The sequence below is a fragment of the Larus michahellis genome, chromosome 1, assembly GCF_964199755.1.
Source record: "Larus michahellis chromosome 1, bLarMic1.1, whole genome shotgun sequence".
Lineage (NCBI taxonomy): Eukaryota > Metazoa > Chordata > Aves > Charadriiformes > Laridae > Larus > Larus michahellis.
The window spans coordinates 200725831-200752207 of record NC_133896.1 but is presented as its reverse complement, the minus strand read 5'-3'; the positions used below and the strand labels follow the sequence as shown (position 1 = coordinate 200752207).

General features: G+C 41.6%; 1 protein-coding gene across 6 annotated transcripts in view; it reads right to left on the bottom strand.

Annotated features, from left to right (window-relative positions):
- Positions 1-26377, bottom strand: part of ATP8A2 (ATPase phospholipid transporting 8A2) — a 344031-nt gene that overhangs the window by 72306 nt on the left and 245348 nt on the right. For all 6 annotated transcript variants that reach the window (XM_074568973.1, XM_074568941.1, XM_074568962.1 and 3 more), the window contains one exon: positions 23013-23120. In XM_074568973.1, the coding sequence (XP_074425074.1) occupies positions 23013-23120 (108 nt within the window). The remainder of the gene's footprint in view (positions 1-23012; positions 23121-26377) is intronic.

Below are 26377 nucleotides of genomic sequence, written 5' to 3'. Positions count from 1 at the left end.
AATGATGATTTGGGCTTAGAGAAAGGCTTCCTGCATTTTCTCAGCTCCATTATCTGCTCACTCAATACAATGAAGTATAACGTTCTCCATGGTAAATTCAAGAAAAATGTTTAAAAAAATCTCATTTAAAAGACAGGAAGAGGAGCCCCATTCCATAAATAACTTGCTTCATGAGATGACTGTTTCAAAACATCTGATGCATATTGTATACAATAACAAACACCTTGGCTTCCTCTGTTTCCTCTGACTTTCAAAATACCCATTTAAAATAAAATCTTTATAGTGCAGATTATTTGCCTTAACAACATTAAAGAATCGGCAACATAGTGAGAACATACACTAGCCTTTTATTCCTGCAAATAAAAGGTCCAATCTCACCTTAGTTTGACTTCACAGGAGCTGATTCCTGATTATTGGCACTCAAAGGTGTCCCTGATCCAACGTCATTTCAGTTGCAGTCAGACTTTCAACTGCCTTGTGCAAATTTACACTGAGCACCCGATGATGTAAAAAGACAAAAGGGAAAAAAAAACCCTAACCAGTCAGAAGAGGTCAAAGATTGAAGAACATGCAATATTATTTGGGGTCATGACAGAACTATGACGACTGAGCAAAGGAGGAGCTTACCTGCTGCCTGAACACACTGAAATTGCAACACACTTTAGGAGCATAGACAAAAGTAGAAATCCATATACATGGCCGTATTTTATTTAAATGTGTTTCAACTGGAAAGTTGGAAAGATCTAGGGTGGTATTAAAGAAAGAAATCAGTAGTGTAATTAGACATTTCTGGACTATTCACAAAGTCTCATTTCCCCTGAACACAGCAGGAATGGAGCGTCACAAGTCTGCTTTGATGCTTGGCTTCCCAACAAATTTTTAGTGCAGCATTTGGCAAAGACAAGCTTCCACAGAACAACGCAGGAAGTCATCTCATATAGATGGGCACGCACAGCCACCACAATTTCTTCAGCCACGCAGGGGTCACCAAATGTTCAACTGTTTATTACAACCATCTTGAAAGAAAGGAGTGGTAGATTCTGCTTATGACATACATTCTGCATAATATATTATTTTCCTTCATACAAAATTATTCTTAATACAAAATTAAACCCCAGAAAGGTTAGGGAGGACTAGGATGGACTGACTACTCAGCTTCTGAAGATATAAAATGAAATATAAAATACTTGTGACCTTGGTGGCGAGCAGGAAGAAATAAAAGGGTAGCAATACTAAAAGATCAGTTATAAAATCATGAGTTTGTTCAAAGACAAATAAAATTTAAGCAAAGACTGTATTGTCATTTTGGACTCTTATGCAACAACCTGCTGTGCCCTGCTACAGAACTGCTTAGGAGAAGACCTAACCAAACTCAGGACTCCAAAGTGCCAGAAGGTCAACACCAAACATTCTTTAAGAACTGTCATCCTTCTATAACACAAAAAGAAGCTTAAGAAACATGAAACAAGGCCTAGCACGCTAACGGGCCTGCCATACAAGGTGGGAGCAGATGGGAAAGTTTCATCTATGTTGCTAAATCAAGACATCAGTAAGCTTTAAGTACCTTCCTCCGCTGTTTCTGTTGCTTAATCTCACACCTCAGGCACACTGGCACCAATTAATTCAGGGAGCACCAGCAGGGTATTCCATACTAACATACCAGGGAGTGAAACAAAACACAACAGTGCTTGATGTGGGATATCAGAGGTAAAAGTGGGCTTCTATACTAGCACAGAGACACCAGCACTGATTTTAAACCATCTTACGCGTTGGGTGAATCCAAAACATTATGACACCAGTTTAGGTTAACTAAGCCTACAGTACAGGCTGTTTCTTCATTAGGCAGTATGGCAAAGAACATTTTTTTCTCTATCTCTATTTATATAAACAGGTTTTATTCCTAGCATAGCTTGAAGCCACCCTTAAAAGCTTAATTGTCTTACGCATTAAATGGGTTACCTGCCCAACGTAACACCAAATAACAGAAAAGGTTGAGAGAGGTACGTATATTCAATATCTATCACTAACAACTGTGAAGACATGGGACCCCTGCCCAAAGAACACAGCAATTTCCTTCGTGCATCAGGTGGAGATTTACTCAATTTCCAAAGCATATGAAAGCAGAAGGGGTATACAGCAAATATTCTCCCATTCCTACGGTCTCCTGAGCGAGACCAGGCTCACATTGCTTGTAATAAATTGGCAAGAGCTGGCAACACTAGAAACAGTGCATGAGGAGCTTGAGAAGGAATTTGAAACGATGCAGGGTCTGATTAATGGGCTAGAAAAAGAATTTTAGCTGCTGAAGCTTGGAAAGATTGAAACTATGATTTGGGAATTAGGGATATCAAAACAGAGGAGTTCGGAGTAATCAAGGAAGGACATAATTAGCGTAGAAAGAGCACAGCTTTTAGCAACAGACAGAAGGGCACACAAAAATGCTTGTTAACTCTAAGATGCTTTTTGCAAGTCTGAGATAAAACCCTGTTTTCCTCAGTGAATAATACCCTGAATCCCCTTTTAAAATTAAACCCTTCCATTCTACTGTTTTAAAGAGAATATGCGTGGGAAGTTATTTAGAGTGGACAGGGGCAGCCAGGTCCTTGCTCTTGACTGATTGTGAGTCAGAATGAGACACGTTTTGGCACATAAGATGCTGGCAGAGTTCAGCCCACGCATGTGGAGACCCAGCATGGCTCCAGTCAGACCAGAAAGTTGCTTCTGTACCTGTACTGGAAAGGGAAGGGGACTCTTTGTCAAGGCAAGAAACACTTCAGGAGGAGACTGGCACCTCAGACGGAGGCAGGGATTATGGTTTTACAGGAGAGGAGGATGGTGTGAATGCCAGATCCCCTTTCACAGCTCTGTTGAAGGCCCCTCAACTTGCGAGCAGTTCCCGATGTAGACCCTTAATGCCACTGGAATTAAAGGATTCAGCATCAAGAAAACAATCTGCTATTGACTCTTTTTGGAAAAGTGATAATGATCTAGTCAATGTTACAGTCTGATCTATAATATACATTGGGGCAGTTTCAGTAAAACTATTAGGGCCTGAGTAATAAAAGTACAAACTTGTTCTTAAATTCTTTACTCTGCACTAGTGCTTCTCACTTTGCTGCATTAAGAGGGGCACCATGATCCTCATGGAAGTTCAAGCAGGGCCTGCACACTTGAATAATGGGCTGGCCTCCGTCTTGTACTTCTTAAACCAGCTACTGTAATTCAAGTGTGATGGGGAAATGGCAACCTGTTTCCTGATCTTGTCTGAGCAAAGGAATGCAGGCACTGAAACACGCAGAGCGTCACTGGGATGGACAGAGGGAAAATGAGGCAGGGAGAAGGGAAAATGAGGCAGGGAGAAGGGAAAATGAGGCAGGGAGAAGGGAAAAATGAGGCAGGGAGAAGGGAAAAATGAGGCAGGGAGAAGGGAAAAATGAGGCAGGGAGAAGGGAAAAATGAGGCAGGGAGAAGGGAAAAATGAGGCAGGGAGAAGGGAAAAATGAGGCAGGGAGAAGGGAAAAATGAGGCAGGGAGAAGGGAAAAATGAGGCAGGGAGAAGGGAAAAATGAGGCAGGGAGAAGGGAAAAATGAGGCAGGGAGAAGGGAAAAATGAGGCAGGGAGAAGGGAAAAATCAAGTTGGGGGAGAAGTGATTTTCAAAAAGAAAGCATAAACCCTTCCAGTGTTCACGCTCACCTACTTCTGTCACTACCTACATCTCCCAGCTTTGCCCACTATAACTGTGAGAAGACCAACTGTACAAATGTCATATTCTGCATCTACTGCTATTGTGCTGAGCTCACACACCGTCTGTCAGAGGTGTAACTCCAGATGTCTGCTCAGCACAAGCCATGCAAAGGGAGATCCAGTGACACGGTATTAAAGAGATTAGCTTCCAAAAAAGAAAGCAAAGTGCTTAGTCAGAGCAGAAGTCTCTCCTCTAAAGTTATTTACTGCCTTCTGGACGGGAAGCTTATTCATTACAAGGTCCACAGTGTTCACCCTTCCCCATCCTTTCTCTACTCTTGGTCACCCTGTGGTTTGTAACACTTCGGAAAACTTTAGGGGCATTCCTAAGTGGTTACGGATGTGTAAGGATGCACACTACAGGCCACTTCATCAAGAGGATGACATAACCCTGCATGCCAGCTTCTAAAGTAGCTCATTTAATACTGAACTCGGAGACATGATTGTCCCGGACTTGCTGTGTGCCTGTTGAGAGTGATGGGATTATAACAGCAGCTGGCAGTGCTCTGTTCCAAGAAAGCTCACAGCATTATTCAGTCTTGAGTTCCCTCTTCCTCTGTGGAGCCATTTGATCCTTAATCTCTTCTATGGATTCTTAACCCTTTAGATGTACTTCTCCCCTCGACAAAGTTTTACACACACAACTTTATACCAAAATACGGGTGAAGACTATTAGCAAGATGTCACAGTTGCACACTATTTTGAACACTACTTTTAAGTACTTGTCAACCACGCATTTACATGAAGAACTGCCTAGCATATATTTTATGAAATTAAGTACAGAGAAATAGTATTTTAAAATCCATTGCACTACTTTTCCTGAATCAGACCGTGTAACTGGAAAATGTTAGCACAATACCTATGACCATGGACTACTAATACGACTAGTTCACTGTATCACAGTAGTACCTGCCATGTGCTTTCCACACAGAACAAGACACCACTACTGCTTAAAAAGGCTCAAAATCAACAGTTGTTAGGAGACCGTCCATTACTCCGTCACTATTCTGCTGGGACACGCTGGTCAGGACCTACTCTGCTTTCTCTCAGCAGTGCCTTGTATAATTAAAAGATAACTACGACTTGCTGGGTATGCTCAGCTTTCCCATAGGAACCGAGATTGTAAGACACTAACATGATAGCTTGGGACAAGAGATGGCTTCTACAAAAAAGATGATACCAGCGTTGTCCAAATACAGAGCCAAAAAGCCAGTGGCTTGAGAATTTGTCGAGAAGGTGCCAGCCTGTGACAAGGAGATGGAGGAACTCGACTGAAGACAATCCTAGTCGAAGAGAAGCGGAAGCTGCACAAAGGGTTACCAACATTACAGCGACTAAAGAAATAACAGGAAAAAAGAATGTGGGGGAGGATTTTGTGAGGCAGGTAGGAAAACCAGTATGATTTGCTAGATGTCAGAGGAAACTAATAGCTTATTGAACAGAAGAAGGTGAATGAATGCAAGAGTCTGAGATGCAGCAAATTATGTGGGGTTTTTTGCAGGGCAGGACTGCTGGAAGAAGCAGAAGAGAACAATCCTGATGCTGCTGATAGCAGAAAAGAAAATAGCATGTCTACAGCAGATCTTGATTTCTCCTTCCCTTAAAGATCTTGCATAAAGTGGCAGGGAATACATGGAAATCAACACTGACAAATGGATAGACAACAGAGGGATGGGAAAATAACTGTAAATTAAAGCAGTTGTTCAAGGCTGGGAAATGTCACAGCCAGGGAAAAAAAATGACCTTGAACTAGGCACTGGTGAAGTTCCTGTACAGGAAGAGTATTATACAGCTGAAGTACAGTATTTCAATACTGTCATTAAAACATTGCATACATATTTCTTAAATAGAAACATTATTCATCACAAGGGTTTCTTTTTAACCTCCTGATCATTGGTATACAGCCCCTTGTAATTCTCCCCCCACCATTTTTGTCTATTTACTCAGTTCCCACTATCAGAAAATCCAATAAATCTTTATCGAGTTAGACTTATATATGAACACATCTCTTCTCCAAGGAACACATTTTAATTATTTAGGTGGCAGCTCTGTACTGCATCATTTCTTTGATTTCAGGGGATGATGTGGTGGGCTAGAAAGCTAATTCAGATGGACTTAAAATTACCACATTTCCACAATTATCCTATGCTCTGGTATCCAGTTTGGCATATTTGGTGTGTATGAAGTGTTTCCGTATGCCCTCACACCTTCCCCCCGCCCCCCCAAGATTTCAAGGAATATATCACATCCTCTTGCACACAGCACAGTAAGTAGCACTATCAAACATGACACGTACTCAAGTGATGAAAGAAATTACACAGCACTGCAAGCTATTGTTTGAAGGCAAATATGCAATTACAGTAGCGGTCGTATTGTAAAGCACACGCAAAACAGCAGAATTAAAGTCACATTAAAAGCCACCCAAGCCTTACAGGGACACTGCTCAAGTCCACAGCAAGATTCTACGGGAAAGCTGACAGCCATTTGGGATCTTTCCACTGTAAGAATTCAACAGTAGATGTAAATTACCATAGAGGGGGAAATCCCCAGCTTTCCAGCGAGAGGCAGAGAAAGGTCGCAACCTATTAGTCTATAAAATCACAGCAATTACTTTAACATACTAATATTCCTATCCTTGCAGCCTTCCACCCTCAGGCTCCAACAAGAAAAGCATCCACCTTCCCCGACAGATATGAAAACTATTCTTAACAGAATTAATTTGATTAAAAAAATCCCCTATCAAGTGTTTTAAATAGCATATCTGATAACATTGTGTGGTACAAAACATATAATGGCCCATGCGTAAATCAGAACCTCTTTATTCTCCATTGCTATAAACTTCAGCTTCTTGCTTTATGACTTTAAGACAGATTTCAAACCCATCACTGGCTCAAGGCTAAAAAAAAAAAAATCACTTAATTTAAGATGCTGGCCATTATAGATTGGAAGGAGGAAGTTCCACATTTGGAAAAAAAAATTGCGCAGAGGAAACCTCTTTGTATGTCTGATTTAATAAATAAAAATCCCCAAAATGGACAGACCATAGAAAGCTGAATGGGCTTTGGAATGCTAAATCCTAAGACCAGTGCAGGTGTGGCAAAAGGTCACTGTGATGACCACAGCAGAGCAATGCAGCCACACTTTAGACTATCAAATTGATTTTTCAGCTTAAGACAGCACTGGCTTTTTATGCTTCATAGCTGAGTTCTGGCACAGATGTTTAAAACTTTCCAAACTGTTTAACAGATTACACAAATGGCCAGCAGTAGCTAAGCAGGGAGAACGGGCTCTAACTCAGTAATGTATTCTACTGTGATAAATTCCCTTTCAGTGAGGCTGTGACTCCTGTCCTAGTTGAGTCCCTTTGGAAGAAAAAGGAAAATGGAAGGAATCAAATATAAAGCGTAGAACTCACTGAAATGACTCTTCAGGGCCTTCCCTGCAGTGTTGGCACTCAAAGCTGTACCTGGGCTCCAGTAAGTCTTTAGCCACAGCAATGCTAATTAATTGAGGGCACTTTGCAAAATGCCCTTCAATCCCCTGCTGTGACTGCTGGACTGCTGACAAAATTTCTCCCTCGAGTCCCTTCTGCTCTTTTGAAGCCTTCCTGGAACATGCACCATGCAGTCTGGGGCAAGGGAGCAGCTTTTCACCGGATGGGACCTTCCTCGAGGTGGTTAATGGAACAGGTGCCGGAGGCCCGAGGAAGGAGAAGCAGGACCACGGCTGCCGGCCCCGCACAGCCCAGGGGCCCTGCAAGGAGCCGGCTGAAGAGAAAAGTAGTCCAACTTGAAGCTGCAAAAGCTTTTCCTCAGCTGTCTCTGAGCAGACAGGGAGGAAATGGTGTAAATCCAAGGCATATGAGAAATAAACAGAAAATCTTATCTACAGAAAGATGCTCATGCATGAATAGAAATGATGTTTTGAAGCGCTGCATGCTTCTGAGCATGCACAGAAGGCAATGTGGGCAGCAGCCGCTGTGAATTGGAATGAACGCGTCTGCGCCCCGGTGCACCTATGCGGGGATATACACTAGGAGGGTGCTGGCTGTGTGTACCTGGGCAGCAATGGGTGGAGAAGCTGGAAGGAAGCAACCAGGCCAGTGCTGTGTGCAGATTTTAAACACTGGATATCTCTCGGTGTCACCAGGGAAGTCCACAGAGGCAGAACAGAAATCACAACTGATTTTATTCCAGCCAAAGCTAGCAGCAAGCCGAGACTTCCAGGGAACTTGCACACATGTGTTCAGGCTCACTGTACTGAGACTGAGGAAAGAGCCTTCCTTACGCAGCTCTTGACAGGAGCAAAATGATTAAAATTCAAGTTCCCCAAGAACGGCAAAGCCAGCCAGAGGCTACTGACCCAGAGGCAGCTATTGGAAAGACAGCAGGTGTGAGCAGATCGCGCTGCTCTTCTATTGCTAAATCTGACATTAGACGATGTTTGAAGCCAGCAGTGTCGAGGGTGAGCTGGGCTGAAAGGGGCAAAAATCACACTGTATGTAAACAATAGCTTAAGAAAAGGGTTACTATAAAATAACATACTAGAAGTCTCAGCAGTTGGCCCTGAGCTTTGACCACCACTGCTCAGGCAGATACTTTCCATACTAAAAGAAACAGATTTATGACAAGCTTGTAATTAAACTGTCTGAAGGACCAGTAAACTTCTGCACGCTGTTGTATTTATGCCACTTTCAACAAAATTAATGCATGTGTTATGTGTGACTGGGTCTACCCTTGTGTGACTGCTGGCCTGCCTTTTCCTCAGTTCCCTGTTTTTACGACCTACATTTTCAAACATGCCTCAGTGCTCCAAATTCAGTGGCACGAAAATCTCTGGTCTGTTCATGTATTCCTCTCTCACAGAGCATTAAAAAAACCCAACAAACCTATGACATGTTTGTCAATGTATTTAACGCAGCTCTGCTACTGAGACACAGCTATTTAACAAGATAACATCCAGTCCAGAATGTGAACTAACCTGCTTCTTTGTGAAACTCCCTGAGTGCTTCCTGGTTTATCGTCAGCCGTACAGAGGTGCCTGTACTACATCCAATAGAAGGAGACGGTGGTAAAGTCAGAGTACACACATATTTCAAAGCACTGTTTAAGAAACTTACTTTAAAATTTGGAAGTGCTACTCACAAACTTCGTTACATTTAAAAAGTTACAATTAAATACATACACATCTTTGTATGGGCTAATTTTTCTAATGCATAAAGCAAAGAAGCTGCTCCAAACCCCAATGAACGTCCAACTACTAAGCATTATTATTACTGCTAAATCGAGTTCGTCCATTTGCAGCTTTTGCTTTACGGTTTTGACCTTACTAGATCTCATTTTCACACAGGCTCCCTTGCCACCCCACTTTTAAGACATGTTCAGATATGCAAATATTTCAAGACAATGGAATTGTGATAAAACCAAAATCTGTGGAATAGGAGACCTACGCTGAAATTGGTTTTCATTTGAGGAAAAAAATATTGCTTTTTCATATATCAGTAAATTAACTATCAGATTTCCGGTATTTGGTAAAATATAACCAATTAATAGTTACCTCAAATACTGTTATTAAAATGTTCATCTGTCTGCCTTTAAAATTCAAACGGCTTTAGCTGTAGGTGACATCCTTATTTAAAATTCTAGATTAAAGCCAGGAAAACCAAGGATTCTTCATTGGTCAGGGACTGTTCACTTTTTTTTTTTAATGTAACACTGATATATCAAGCTCAGATTCAAATAAGTTTCAGACAAATGGCAACTGCTACTACTAGAAAACAACAACTGAAAAATCCACTGCTCAGAATCCATCCGTCACTTGTTAACTGTTGCAAACTGCCCCTCTCCCATCCTCGGCTCTGCAGCACCCATTGAGATATCTGTCCTCTGAGTATTTTGGGGGGTGGGGAGGTAGGCAAATTCTAGGACCAGGGCTCCTATAAGCACTCATGGGGATCAAATATCATGAAAAGGACCAAAGACCTCAGGACACAAGGCAGTTTACTTCACGTGGCCAGTACAGCTGACTTTCTGTACACAGCACAGTTACACTCTCTACCTACAGACAACTGCTTCTGAAAACCTAGACCCAGGTTACCCTGAAGACACCGAATAGCGCTGCTACAATTCTCATGCTACATTTTGAGGCTGGACATTTGGAACATGAATAATGCCATTAACCCAGGAGAATTAGGTAAGCCCTATGGTTTTTCAATGACTTAGTTTTTGTCCGCACTAATTTTACCTCCAAATCTGTACGTCTGAAACTCCACACTCTTCAAGTCTGCTTAAAGTGATTACGCCTTTTCAGTAAATCTTGGATTGTTCTTTCTCCCGGCTGCAGAGCTGTCTGCCTGCAATTTCTCAAAGGAGCGCCAGGATTTCATGTCCATTGGCCCCTGCATTCCTGCCAAAGCCCTGCAGAAATGAGAGCTGCTGCAGCTGCCAGGGTTTATTTACACACATTCCTGCCTCAAATTGAATTAATGAGCATAATTTAACTCAGGCAATGTCCTCCACAGCTCTTGTTTCTCTTTGCCCCTCTCGACATTTCTTTCTCTCACACAACCCCTCTTATAGTCTCTCTTAAAGCAGTATCTAAAGTGATACTGGTGTAAAAAGCAATTGCAAATGCATTCTATCTCCCATTTGAGCTGATAAACCCGTACATATCTCCTTACAGTCTGCTTTATGGAAAGCCCAGGATCCCCTTAATGACTATCCAGAAGGTTAACCTGAACTTATTTGCTCTGTTCAATCCAAGTTTGTCAGTTTAGTAACGAGCTTCCACAGTTTAATCGCTCACAAAAGACCCAACCTTGGAAAAAGCTCTGATGCAAGAGATGAGAGCAGCTGATGCTATGACATATCTACAGTTGTTAATGTTCACGCACTACATTTAGCAAATCTTTTCTATGCAGGTCTCCAGCCCATTTCTGTCCTCAGAAATCTGAAATTCCGCATCCGCAGCATAAGGGGTTCCAACATTAACAAGCCCTGCGGTGCTGTACAGACACGTCACATACAGGAAGCTCCTCTGATGCCACTAACCAGACTGATGCAGCGCTCCCCACGTGTTACGTCAGAGATAGAGCACAAAATATTTCTCCAAATATTCACACCCACGTGACTAACGAAGCCCATTCTCCCCTCTATTATCACCCTGTACGGTGTGTGTGCCTCACACACTGTGTATATTATGTGAGGCTTGAAAGCCTTAGAACAAGAGACATGTATTTCTGCTAGAAGAGTGTGGGAGAAAAGGAACTAAACCTTTTATGATAAATATATTTGCTACATCAGCACTTCACCAGCATCATGGACAAGAACATTTCAGCAACTCTTTAAACCCCTAGAGCCACAGGAAAAAGCAGATTGCTTGGAACACAGCAGTTTGGCTTTCTGGGAAGAGTATTCTCTTGTGAAGTTCCCACACCACCATATCTATCCAGTTAGGCTGACTCACAGAGAGGATTTTCCTCCCCCTAAACAAGACTAACAAGATCCTTCAGAATATTTCAACGAGAAATTGATGTATTTCAGGACTTGTGGTTGAAACCACAACAAATTCTATGGACCTGAGTTTGCAACCCCTACAAATAGAAACTATTCAAGTAGTTCCAGTAAAAACAGTAGGATTGACTGTGAGAGACACAGCTACTCACCACAGTCACAGGACCGGCAGGCACTCTGGGATGGGAGGAGTTCAAAGGATCATCCCAGGATGAGCCTCTCCTGAAAAACTTACTCCTGCTGAAGAACATAAGACTGATTTTGAGGCACATGTCAATTCTCTTCTGCATGTACAACACCAGAAAAACTGCTTGACACCCCACTGCAGAAAGTAGCTTGAAGTGTGAAGGCAGCAAACAACTGCGGGAAAGTGTGTGCGTGTATTTGAATGCCCAAAATTGAAATTTTGAGCTCTCAGACAGAAGCCTGCTCTAGCTGCAACTGATACAGGCTGTTTGCAAATTTTGGTAACATTTGGACTAAACAGAAGTAGCATGTCCTGAATCCTCTGACTAATAGAGAAACATGAGATTTTACCCCCAATTACAAGGCTGATCATGTATTGTGCTTCTGCATATAGACTATTTAGATGAGGAAAACCAGGGACTTGGGGTTCCATTGCAAAACTAAGGGTCCATGAAAAAAGAGATTGTTTTGGGAAAAAATGGGAGAGGGGGTCTGGAAAGAACGTGAAGATGCAGGAAAAGATCCTTGAAGTGGAGAAGATCCCAGAGAACAGGGACAGGGACAGAAGCAGAGATGAATGCCAAGAAATGGCCAGGGACCACGATCACTAACACTTGTGGGTGGTCAACACTGCCAACAGTGGCGCAGCAGGAACCAACCAAACTCTCTCTCCAGCCTTCTCAGGCCAGCAATGACCTCCCTGCAGGGAAGTCGAGACCTAGGGAACATAAGACCATGGTAGGAATGAGCAAGTGAGAACAATCAAGTAGGGTAAGAGTTCTGGTTCTGAAATAAACCCCAGTATCCAGATCCACTACAGGTTATCATTTACTTTTTCTTGCCCATGACAGCCAGCACTAGCCTAAATTTGAGTACTTGCAGACCACTTTCACTGGAAGCTGATGCAGACTACCTATGGCTTTAAAACAACTTTGCTTGCTTACGCAGAAAAAACATGATGACACACTTCTTTTCCTGACTACTAACATCAAAAGACCAGAACACACCTATTCTTCACAGTCCCAGCTCTAAATCCAGCCAATAGTTTCATTTAAAAGCCCCCACCCAGTCCCCTTTCCTGGCTCTTTCTAACTTTTCATTATAATTCCATGCCACTTAGTAATATTTTTCTCCCTTTGAAAACATTTTGAATTTTGTGGATGCCTTTCATACATCTTTTGGTCTGTGTGGAGATGTCAGTGGTTCAGGAGTTCAATTGCTCTTCACGTATATTCTGAACGAACAGTAGTAGCAAGATCCATGAGTTCAATGAGATTTTGGCTAGCCCCAAATGACACCAGCACTTCTTAAAAGCACCTAAGGAAAACTGTTGGACAGAGCCTCATTCTTTGTTGTTCCCCTCCCCACCAGATATCTATCTTGCTGCTCCATATGCTCACTTCTCCCTCCTCCATTTTGTAAAATGTCTTTCTATATTTATGTGTAATTTTATGAAAGTGCAATGAAAGTCAACTGCGTAACACTATCAAAGAAATCCACCGTCAGTTCCTCTGACTTCTACATCATAAGAGTGGAGAAACTTCATTTGAATTTGGAAAGGACTTCCCTGAATGCAGCTTCTGTTGAAGCAAACCTTCAAGTGGTTACTTTTCATGCTTCTCTGAAATAGAAATAGCCTAAAAATATCCCTTTTGGTACATCTCTCAAATTCTCTCAGAACCCCGTAACAAGAATATTTCTTCCATGCGTGAAAATGAAATGCCAAATATTAGCTGTTCTACTGTATGTACGTACGCTATTGGATACAACACTGCAAGCAACAGCTTACATAGATACAGGAACCAGAGGACTAATAAAAGAAATAACACAATAAAACCCTTTAGATGTTTAGTAAAACAGATGCTTACTCCAAAATACTGCACAAGTGAAGTCCTTGCAAAGGTGATGGTCATTTTTTGTAGAGTCTAAAATTACACTCTGCAAACCACATTATCTTCTCTTCTAGTCATTCACACATTTTTGCACACCTGTGCAATGGCAAGAAGTGAATTGAGTATGGTATGGAAACTTTGAAAGCCAATGTTTCTTCATTTGACCCTTTATATTCCTCGCCCTCTCTCCAATTAAGAATTCCATTCCCTCAGTATCCCCTTTGCTCAGTACCGGGTGCAGCTCATAGACTGTTACAGGTGGAACTGAGGGCTGGAAGGTGTTCATCCTCTTCCTTCCCAGAAACCTTCTGAAAATGAGAAATGCTCTGAACACATGATTTAAATCTAAATGAATACATCACTTCAGAGAATGAGATGAAGGAAATAGGTTTGCATATAATATTGTTCTAGGTCATTTCTTTGGCATCTCCAAGTTACTGAACAGGGTAAGAAGTGGTAGAAAGTACCTTAGAGAAATGAGAAATGCTGTTTGGCACCATGAATTTGGGCTGATTTATTGAAAACAAAAAAGCCATTTCAGGTCAAGTGCAACATTTATTCTACAGTTCAGCCACTGTACTGAATCTTCCTTCTCCTCCCCCAGCATTCTCCAAGAAGCACTCCATGCTGTAGAGAAAGGACATTTATACTTCCTTGTCTCTTTTTTTGTGTGTGCGTGACAACATGGCTGTCCAAGCTCTCTTCTGCCTTGGCCTGCTGACTCTACAGTAGACATCAGATTGCCTTCAGTCATATACCAGAAAAGGGGGATGTGTCCCCCATGTGCAAGATGGAGCCCTGCAAGATGCTTGGCAAGTGACTGCAGTTCTTAATGGTGGAAAAAACTCATTTCCCAACATGGAGCTACTGAGAGGTGCCACTCTTGGGTTTTATGCTACAGAGACCAATGGTGGCACATCTAATCACAAGTGGCTCCTTCACACTTCAGGCATTATGTTATGGTTAACACCTGTATTTATTCTGCTTATTTATTACCTGCTCTAGGTGACCCTGCTCTGGCAGGGGGGTTGGACTAGATGATCTCCAGAGGTCCCCTCCAACCCTACCATTCTGTGATTCTCTGTCCTTGTTTCCTATCAATCCTATCGAACCACGTACTACTCTCAAGAAAATACAGCTCTCTGGAAGTTTAAGTGTGTATCTGCTTAGCCCCACTGTTGTAACACACTCTTTTCCACAGTCTCCTTCCTATGCCTCCTGACAAGGTTACTGGAATAGAAACACCAGTGCTCAAGTGACACATATACCCAAATGAGAAATCACACTCTACAAGCCAAATAGGTGCGGTTGGACTTCCCACACAGACACTCAAAGGCTCTCCGAAAGTTTACAGCATTCAGATTAGAATTGCTTTTTGTTGTCCATGTCCACTGACAGAGAAGCAGCACAGGATACCATCGTTGCCACCAGCTGCTGAATTAACAGGAACACCGTAGGGGACGGATTGCACCGGCTGACCCACGGCAGCAGGCAGGGTACTTGAGAGGGCTGCGCTCCTTCCAGCCTCATGACTCCTGAAGCCTGTGTACTCACGTTTGCCTTAGAACAATATAAGAGAGATCATTTCCACTCCTCAGGGCTTTTTGGATCAAGTTTTGACATAATACAATTGGGTAAAAATGATCTCATGAAACGTATACTTTAGGGAGGAAAGGGAATAAAGGTATGTTTCAAATTGATCTGGAAATATTTTCCCATATGAAATAGTTATGCTTTTCTCTTACAAAAATGCAATCCATCCAGCATAAGAAAGAAACAGTGGAATGGTGCACAAATTCATCTAAACAAACAAAAAATCCCCTACAAGCAAAACCCCTTTATAATACGTAAATTCAAATAAAAACATAACACGACCCTCCTGTCCCCAGGGAATGAAGGGAAGAACAACATCCCAATCAAACACCAAATATCTGCTATCTGGGCTTTCCTGCATCCATCAGAAAACAAAGCAACTTGAGTGTGACCAAAGCAAGCTATAAAACCACTAATTCCAACTCACAGACAGTCACCTCCTGCCCTCTGGAATAGAACCCATCTGCTGCTCCTCTTATTTTCTAAAGGAGCCACAGCTTCATTGCTATGAGCTTAAATGCTCTTTAAAAAAACCATCTTACATACACAATTACCCTACCACCTTCCTTTCTTTGTGTCCTACAGATGATAGGAACAACATATTGATCTCTCTACTTTCATGTCCTCCCTCCTCTGCCCATCCTCATCATGCCAGACCATTTAAGCAATAAAGTCCGCGTAGGAATAGGATATTGCTCAATGCCTTCATGCTGCCTGGAAATGTGGCTGGTTCCCATGTATGACAACCAGAGAGGGGAGTGCGGATAGCGAACGCGTGCAGAGGCAGACTCAGATCTCTTGGCTATGAAGCCTCTTTGCATTGCCCTCCAGGCCACCCCACCCACCCCCCTGTTGCACACTCACCCTACAAAGCTGATCTGCAAAAAATGCCACAGAGGCTGAGCACTTTGCAAGAGGCACGAAAACTGTTCGGCTACGCTCCAGTTATGCAGAGATGCTACAAACCCTTGTTATGCATGACAAACCCATACTGCAAAGCTGTTTGGTTTTCCTCCCTAAGTTTCTAACACAGAACACAGCCTGTGTCAGAAATGCTCTGATCCAGTATGGCAAGCCATACGTTCTTGGTTTGTCCTTGCTCGTCAACGTGGCTCAAAACACAGGCTCTTTTTGTAGACATGAGTATTAGCACACACTGCCTCTGGTACAATACAGTAGCTGCTTTTCTAAATTTAAAGCCAGATGTTTCTAATTAAGAAAATACTGAATAGGATATCTTCCAAACACCTTTCCATGAGCATGCAACGAGGCTTCCCTACTTTTAAATATATGAAAAAGCGATTTGGGGAAATTCTGAAGGACATTGAGCAACCCTGGACTTCAAATTGAAAAAAGATTCGATTTTTGAAGCACAGTCCATTACCATGGAGCGGGGTAAGTCTATCCTGAGTGAAGGAGTTTGTTCTTGGACATGACTATACCACACTCCAAAACCAATAAATCTGGATAATCTGCCAATTATGCAGAAGCGTTCTGCGTGCACATTGCATTTCTATTTAAGCTACTGAGCAGCATTTAAACTTGTTAAGGCTATCTGATCTCCAAACAAACATTGTTCAGAGAGCATGGCCAGTGTCCAGGTTACGCTGCAACACTGGAGGAAAACCAGCTGACACCCTATGTACCATCTGTACAACCTGCAGGTAACCATTTATCTCCACTCACCTTTCCTATTGCTCCCCCATCCGACAGACTCGCCTGTTACCCACAGTTCTTCTGCAGGGCAGGAATAAAGACCAAAGCAAAGGTGGGCACATGAAGACTTCAGAGATGTCTGGAGGCCAGCTGACTGCCTCGCTCTACAATGCCAGTTTCCAAACCAGAACATGTTTTTATGCTCATGGTTTAACTCTTTTTTCACATGGCTCTATGTAGGAAATGCCAGTACAGTGCTGGCCACAGCTGCATATACAGTCCTGCTTTAAAGCCTTTACGAAATACTTCCAAAAGGAAATAAGTTCGGGACATCTGTAAGAAATACTTAGGACAGAGTCATTGCGAAGTTGCCACATAGATAAACTGGCATGTTTTTGGGGGTTAGCCTCCAGAAAATAAGCATGTTTAATCTATGAGTTTCACATTGAGAAGTTATTAAAATATTTATATTAATTTATCTCAAATTTTTTTTTCCATCTTTTTTGTGTATAATATAGAACACCACAACGCCAGGGATCAAGAAGTGACACATTCATTTCTTAAAGCCATGTGTGGCTCATAAAATCAACAAACCCACTCCCCTTCAACAGATGCTTAAAAAGATATGCATGCTTCATTAGCTTAATTCGTCTGCTCAGAGCCTAGTCCAAAACTGCAGAAAAAGTTCCAAAACCACATCAAATGCCATGGAGACCGCTGTGTATAATAATAAAAACAAACATGATCAGCAGGCATTAAGGACCTCAATCTGCAGGCAAAGTCTGATTTCTGCCTAACAGCTGGATGAGGCATTTCCACCGACCAAAACATTGACACCACAACTTAATGTGCAACCAATTGCAGACAAACAAACCACAATCAGAACAGCCAATTTTCTAACTAGCACCAAACTGCAGAAATATGAGAAGCCAGAAAGAACAACAACTGGGACCTCTGGAAAAAGATTCAAATGTAGAGAGAAAAGCAAAAATATTCCGGAAAACACGAAAGCGTACATCAAGCTGTCAGTATTTCATTGTGGATTTGCAAGAGCAGTAATGTGAAACCTCTTTATTATGTTACAATAATGATTATTATCTTGCCTCCAGGATTTTTTGGTTATTGTTTTGTGTTGTTTCCAAGCCTTTCAAACCATGCAGGTTTCTCACACACTTCAGTAATAACTGGATCAGCAAGATTTAAGAGAAACTTCAGACCAAAGGCCAGCTACTAAACTGACCATGCAACCAGAGTCCATCAGATGCTCTAGATCATCTCCCGCCCTCAAAAGCCAAGAACCTAGTAAAATAGCTAAGGTGAACCTGTCTTGCTAATGGCATACACAGAGAACAATAGAAAGCTTTGCTAGAAGAAGGACAGACGTTTTCTTGACAAACCATTAATGTGAGTAAGTCTGGCTACTGTCACATTACATGGATCAACCTGGGATCTTTTAAAAACCACCCTTAATCCAGGAGAAGCTGATGCACAGCTTCCTTAAAGTCTTTAAGTAAGCAGACAAATAACCTAGCAAGAGTTTGACAGTTTATCTGGGGGAAAAAAAAAATTAAAAAAAATCTTCTGTCAAGGATGTGCACAGCACTAGGAAACAAAAAGCCAGCCTGCCATTAAAGCTGTGAAAGCATGAGAGCAGCTCTTACACGTAACTGTTCCCACTGTGCAAAAGCAGTGCTGGTAGTACAACAATTATTTGGATTGTGATTCTGATGAACCTTCTCTCAACTGTGGTTGTACAAAAGTAACTGGGAAGTGCAGCATCTCTGACTTCAATACCTTCAGCCATCAGGAAGCTGGAGGCCTCAGATGAGAAAGAGCTTCCTAATGCCATCCCGAGATCAACTTAATGGGTTCCAAACTCAAAATGATTCTTAAACCCCAGTTTGAGATATGACCACATACAGCACAAAGCAAAAGTGTAAAAATCTAGAAATTACTAACCTGTATTTTGGATTAACCACAATGTATGATCTCTCAAAACCAGATTAACCACCCAATTCTTTTACGCTTTCTCCTCCAAGCTGAAAAAATGAGACTGATACCAATCTTCCTAAAGGCATTTCCTTAATGGTAACAACAACTAATGAGGCAGAGACAAAACACAAAACTTACATTAAGGGAAACAGATTTTAAAAAAGAATAAATCACAGCTCAACAGTACTCCTTTCTTCATCCACATCTAATGACAGATGCTTCAGAGGGGTGATGGGAACACCCCTTCCCTGTCACCCCCACTCTTCCTCTCTGTCACTCCCACTCTCCTACTAAAAATAGTGTTTTAACTTGGGGTGGGGAAAGAAAATATCCATTGCTCTTCATCTTGGACGGTATCTGGATTAAGACTCAAAGCATGATCACTGTCACACACATATATAACATCATCTTGTATACATACACATGCTCTCAGGTACAGGTATCTAGGAATGTGCATGGGTGGGAATACCTGCACACAGGCTTTGATCCTATACAGCGTCATTTTATTCCCATAAATGTGAAGTAGGCTACATTCCTATGAAGAAATCTGTACAAGAAAAGCTGCATTTCACTCACACCACCTGTATGGCATATGCAAGAAATGGCACAAGTGTTATTGCTCCCTGTTCCCTTTGGGGAATCCAATCCCCATCCCCCAGGCAAACAGAACACCCAAGACTGCATGAGGGCAGGGCTATAGCTAAGGTGCTGGTCAACAAAATACTACTGGGTTATGAGCCGCAAGCCCCAAAAATTCAGGAAAAGGATAATTAAAAAGGCACTCACATCCTTAGAGCAGCATATTTCTCTACCACCTCTTAATTAATGAGTATCAAAGTGGGTAGCTCTTTTTAAAAACATAGGCATCTACTTGTCTCCAACAGTCTGTGGTGGTAAGGCATAACTACTACTAGAAGGTGGGAAAGGATTCACACGTTGTACAAAATGCTGTCATCTGGAAGCACTAGTTCAAAAAGCAGTCAGCTCCCATACCAGTATCCTGACAAGACAGAAAAATAGGCACTGACTTTTCTCAATGTCACTATTCTCTGCAAATACAAAAAGAACTTCTCTTAGAAACATACAAATATTCAGGAAAGCAAAGAAAGCTATCAGAAGGCTTCCTTGGTCTTACAATATTGCTTCTGATACTACTAATGGAAAATATTATTTGTGTTACTGAAAAGGTTCCCTCAAACCAGGCAGAGTTTACCTCCAAAGTACCACATGTCACACTATTGGAAAACTTCTATTAAGGACTATTGAGATTTTTATCACAGCTTTGTCTTATTATGTTACATGTATTCTATTATGAATACCATACTGGAAACAGAAGAAATATGTTGACTCTGACAGCAGAGAATAACTAAGTTGCTTCCCTTTGCCCTCAAGGAGGAAAAAAGGGGTATTATTTTCCCTGTGAGAATGCTCAAGATATAATGGGCAAGAGAAAGAAATACTTAGTGGAAATGGTTTAATAAATCCCAGAAACAAAGCATCTTTTCACATACTTAAAAGTCTGCAAGGCTCCATGCTGACGTTTCATGAATGGATGGAATAAACTCTTTTGCACCTTCTATGCCTTCTACTGACGGCACAAAGTGTCCTGGCTGGCACAGGTGCTAGATGAGTATTACAGTCAAAACCAGCTCCCTTCAAGTGTAACTGGATTTGCATAGTATGAAGATCTAAAATATTCTGGACTTCAGATTATTTGAAGACAAACACACTAGCAAGATTTAAAACCAAAACAAAGTAAGCTTTTCACTGTCTCATTTTGGTTTTAAGATACCTTGATTACTTGTAAATGCAGAAAAGGAGATAGCAGGAGTAAAGGAATAGCTTAGATCTGGGAAGCAGCAAGGCAATTCATTTTACTGACTAGAGCCTAGCACCATCCCAGCTTATTTCACCATAAGCTGGTTTTATGACAGTAAGTGATTACTCAAGAGACTTTGTGTAAATTAATCCAAGTGATGGGCAACTTCCCTTTACCTTGGTAGCTTTCTTTGATTTTACGAAAGGATAAAGGAAACAAAAAATCCACTCTCTTCCACTGCTGCTCCTTCTCTCAAAAATAAACGAAAATTACGATAGAACGGTATTGTTACACACACACACACTGTAAGCCATACAACAGACTATTTCTGAATGCTTGTATTCAAAAAGTGTCTTTCTAGAATGATGAACAATCCTTAATGTCTTTGATTAATGATTACTGGCCCAGGGACACAGCTCCACAAGTATGGACTAGAGACTTAAAGTAAATGTGTTCTCCATAAAAAAAAGTACATTAGATTATTTTCATGTCAGCAAGATATTAGTATCACTTCTCAAGTCATGATGTCAGAAAACCAGAGCATAAAACCAAAGTTTAAATAGAAACACTTTACAAAAACATAGTCAAGCAAAACCAAGACTTATTAACATGAAGCTTTTGTTTGGAGACCTGTGGTTTATGTCAGCGCAAATGAATTTTGTTGCAGTTACAGTTAAAAAAAATGGGAGCTACTTTTAGAATCAAAAATGCAACACCAAGCTAAAGCCGATAGTCTGACCCTTTTGGATGAAGAACAGCCCACCTTATACCATTAACGTCAGCCTTAGAAAGCACAAACCGTGAGTCTGCCGTAGAGGACAAGTAGTTCATAGCTCTGCATGATACTCAAGTCAAATTTCTGCTTGATGTATGAAAACATGAATTAGAGCTACTGATGCTAGATATACAAGATCACCATGAAATACTATCAGAGGAGTGGGGCTTTGTCTGTCAGTCACTTCCTTGCTGATCCCAGCCTGTCAGCTGTCACTCTCCTGTAAAAAAGCTGTCCATGAAAATCTACCATAGCCTCCACTATCCCCAGTGTTTTAGCACAACATAATAAAATAAGTATTAGGCCAGAACAGTAGCAAAATCATGCCCGACTGCTCTTCTGTACAAACATGACAGTAACCTCAAAAAATCTCTAATTGGCTTGCCAACACTTGGCTGTTTTTATTACCATTTTGTAGTACAAAATGATAGTACTGTAGTACTGTGTCCAGTTCTGGGCTCCCCGGTTCAAGAGGGACAGGGAACTGCTGGAGAGGGTGCAGCAGAGAGCTACCAAGATGATTAGGACATAAGACCTCTCTCATGAAGAAAGGCTGGGGGATTTGGGTCTCTTCAGTCTGGAAAAAAGACGACTGAGGGGGGACCTTATCAACACTTATAAATACTTACAGGGTGGGTGTCAGGAGGATGGGGCCAGGCTCTTTTCAGTGGTGCCCGGGGACAGGACAAGAGGTAATGGGCACAAACTGGAACACAGGAAGTTCCACCTAAACATGAGGAGGAACTTCTTTACCCTGAGTGTGGCAGAGCACTGGCACAGGCTGCCCAGAGAGGTGGTGGAGTCTCCAACTCTGGAGACATTCAAAACCCGCCTGGACGCGTTCCTGTGCAACCTGCTCTGGGTGACCCTGCTCTGGCAGGGGGGTTGGACTAGATGATCTCCAGAGGTCCCTTCCAACCCTATGATTCTATGATACAAGAGGATGACATGAGTTAAACACGCTAAGATTCTTTGTCAAAATTATTAGTTTGCTTTTCTTCTTTCTATATCATAAACAGCATCTTTGCATTAAAGAAAATTCTAAACTTATTACAATATGCCTTTTTCTGCTCATCTTGACAGCAGTTCCACTTCTACAGAATAACTTTTTACCATGCATTTATTAAGTCTTTCATTGTTCATGTTAACCCCCTATTTTAAATATGCACAAGGCTCTTGAGTGATTTTGACAGGCTCATGACTCAGTCTTCTCACCACAGGTTGAAATAATGACACCAAAGTGAAAATTTCACCACCTGGAACTCAGCTGACACTGAAGGAACAAATCCAAAATTCCTCTAGTATTATAATGGGACCAGTAACATATCAGCTTCCCATCTGCTTCTGACCATGTCATCTTAGTCTCAAGTAAATTCAGGTTTGTTTTAAACGAATGCAGGAAAAAAGGAAAAATACAAAAGCAAAGTACATGGAAGAGAAAGAACCCTCGATTAAAAAAAAAAAACAAACAACAAAACCCCAAACCAAATAAACTAAGTGTCTACCTGGCATTTTGTCAAATACACAAAGTCTTACTAGGAAAGCACTAAAGAAAGAGCCAGTCTCACTGCTATCCGAGTGAATGGAGAATTGTCATACAGTACCCACAGTGCATATAATCACGTATGAGGTCACTTTTGGGGAGAAAAAGAGCTCTTCTAATGAGGAGATTAAGCTAAATGAATGCAGGGCTTAAAAAAAAGAAAAGGTTAAAACGAAGTACAAGTGCTCTTACTAGAGCACAATTCCTTTCCAAGCATTGTGTGAGCATTCAGGAAGCAGCAAGTGGCAGCGGGACGCTGTGCTGAGCATCTTACCCTGCAGCCAAGCATTCGTACTGACCTGCCCCAGCATGTCCGGTGCGATGGGAAAGGTGGGCCAGATGGCTGAGTAGACACCAAAGAACACCAGCCAGAGCAGCATGCTTCCCCAGACGGCCAGGTGACTGAACTGTCAAGGAGCAAGGAAAGAAGGAGAGTCAACACAGGGCACTTCCTTCATCCAAACCTATAGATATTTCTCTGTTCAGGTCTCTGTCGGTCTCACTCAGGCCTGTCTACTGCGCTTGGTTTCAGGCCAGTAGCATGGGTTCTTTAAACAACATAAACCAGCTCTCCTCCTCTTTAATCTTTGCCTCACGACAGGGCAGGCAGATAGACTTCTCAGCCAATCTGTCTTACTTGGAGCTCAAAAAACTCATCAGATTTTCCTTGGAACTCTGATTTCTCTCATCTAGCTCCTGCTTCCCGTCATGCATGTGCCAGGTTCAACACATATATCAAGGTAGAAGTTTTCAAAGGCTCAGGTTAAAGTTCACATGGACAAATCCCTTATGGCAAAGTGTATGCATACAAGCCACGGGCACCACTCACGTACCTTTCACAGAGGAAGATTCAGTGCTGTGTAATACACTACAACAATCGACATCCATTGATCAGCTTTGGTTTTTTTTGTTTTAAAAGTGTCCTAAGTGATTTATAGATATGCAATGCAGTTTACATCTTTACAAGTTCTTCAGTCTGCAGACTCACTATGAGTAAATAAAAGTACTATTAAAGTGACTAAGGACATGTCCAGCACAGACTTTGTTTCAGTTGCATTAAAGAAAGTCATTTTTCCTAAACACGCAAACTATTTTGCTGTTCGGGATGATTTAAGCTGTTTTACTTTTACACAGCACTGGATGGAATCAGTAATTTCAGTTGTAACAAGCAACTGAGCTCATTATTGGCTCCAGCTTTTTTGGATGCCAACGACTCCTGTGCCTGATGACTTTGGCTCCAACTCAGAGAATTACCTGCATAAATCTTAATTACTAATTACATTTGGTTTTAGGAACATGGGAATGAATTCACACACTGGTTGCTATGGTGGACACAGCATTTGCTTAGTTCTCAGCTTTACGTACTTTCTGTTTGATGATTGTGTTTGTTGACTTTTTGAACAGTGTGTCTGAGTATTGTGTTCTGCCCTCTGTGAGGTAGACGCAAGCTTCTGGAAAGAGGAGAAGATTGCTCCTCCTCTGGAAGCACTGAGCACCCTCAGAAAGGAGAGCTTTCTCCAGCAGAGGCAGTGAAAACAAACAAGCAAGGAGTCTGCAACGCCAGTGCAGACTGGCAGATAGCTGGGAGCAACTGGAGGCTACCTTACAGTAGAAGCATTCATACAGCAAAACGTCAGAGGCAATGGAAAGAACACTCTTCCAGGCACTTTCAGAAAGCTGGAATTTTGTTCAACTCTAAAAGTTGCTGGGCTAATGAGCAGGACATAGAATAAAGCCCCTTTCTAGAGTGACACAGTGGGCAGGAAGATGTGTTTTCAAATTTTGCTATTTACTCTGTTTCACCCAGGACATCTGACCGGCAACTGCTTTATTTTTAATTCAGTTTTAATGTGAATAAAACTAAGAGACTGGAAGGACTTATTTAATTTTTTTTTTTGCACTTGGAGGAAAGGGGGGCTTTTATCCTTTCAGTCTACTGGCTTTTCTGAAAATTAGGGACAATTCATGTGAAGATTCTGACTAAAATAAAGCCCTGCCACAGTGAGCAACTGTAGTGCTCAGCTCCCCAAAGAACAAGTACTGCAAGGCTCCTGCAAGAATTTGTCTTTAAGGAAAGCCAGCCCCATGCAATGGCAGAAAACACCAGCACTGCTTTCCCAAAAGGATACGACACCTTCTCTTGAGCCACAGCCTTCCCTCCAAACAAGTGGACAGAAGGCTCAGAATAGCCTGGACTGATGCTTACAAGCCGCAGACTCCTACAGACTTTATGATTAAAACAGTAAAGATAAAAGCAAGCAGGGAAACCAATTTAAGAAATACTCTTGTTTTGTAGGAGGTGTATTTATGCTAGTGAAATGATTTTTTTTTTCTTTTGTTTCCCTTCTGTTTTTCTTTCCAGTCTGCTGGTAGGACAGTTTGAGTTTTGCAACTCTTCACCTTGCCCTTTCCAGCTCAGCCAAAAACTACTCAAGTTTATGTTGTCTTTATCTTCTTCTCATGGTTGGCCCAATCATCTCTTCATCTCAGGCTTGTACCCCCATGAATTGCTTCTCTACCTTTAAAAGACCTGCTGCTTTCAGGAAGAGCCCTCCTTGCCCTGCTTGGAAATATTCCTTACACACTCACTCCACCCTTTGCGCTGTTGATTCTCCTCTGATCTCTGTCATTTACCCCTGTAGAATTCGTGTGCAAAGCAGAAACAAGTCCCATCAGATGTATTAAATGAATGACAGTCAGAAAAAAGAAAACAAGGTGCTCTGCCATAAAAACTAGACATACTGTATGGCTATCTTGCGTGTAACTATTTACCGGAAATAGTTCATGTAGTGTAGTAAAACAGTGAAGAAAGCTGTAAGTGTTTGTGAAAGTCTACTGCAGTGTTCCAGATAGGTAACAAGTAACATGAAGCTGCTCCACATGGCTCCAATGTGCTGATTTTGTCATGCATCATGTTACCACTTTAACCAAAGCCTTTCTTTCCACACTACCTACTGGATATACCAGGCTCCCAAACACTTTGAATCTGCATTATTTATTTAAAGCTTTCAGTTGAACTCATCATGTTCTCCCAAGTGGCAGTGCCCCTCTCACTCTCAAGAACAAATTGCATGTAACCAATCCACTTGATGATGGAGAAGGGGCTTAACTCAATGTTGTACATTTAATACTATTCAAGTAACCTAAAGATTTTGTGTGTTGATTCACTCACAGCTGAAACAATAATTGTAACCAACATCAGATTACAAAGATGATGAGAGTCAGTGGTTCAAGCAAAGGGACAGAAGTTAGAAGTGTATATAGAAAAAAGTTGATTCTAAACACAACTTTTCTGTGCATAACAATAATTTCTCTATAAAATGCAAGTGTTAAAGAGCACAGAGATCTACTAAACATTATGTTATCTTTTAAAGTAAAATTTACAAAAGAGGGGATCGTCATTATCCTTATGTGACTGAAAAGCCACCAATTACCCAGGGAAGGGGAAAGAGGAGGAAGCATCAAATAATTCACAACATAACAGGATCTAAACACACTCACATGCCTCCAATGCAGACTTAGATATATCTTCTTCTAGTTCATGAGGGATTAATTTGTTTAAGTATTTTTGCATTTTAAAGTGTTGGTACACAACATAAAACTTATGCATAAGCAACACCACTAAAAGAACAGATTTTCAGATGAGCCAGAGAATATTAGATAC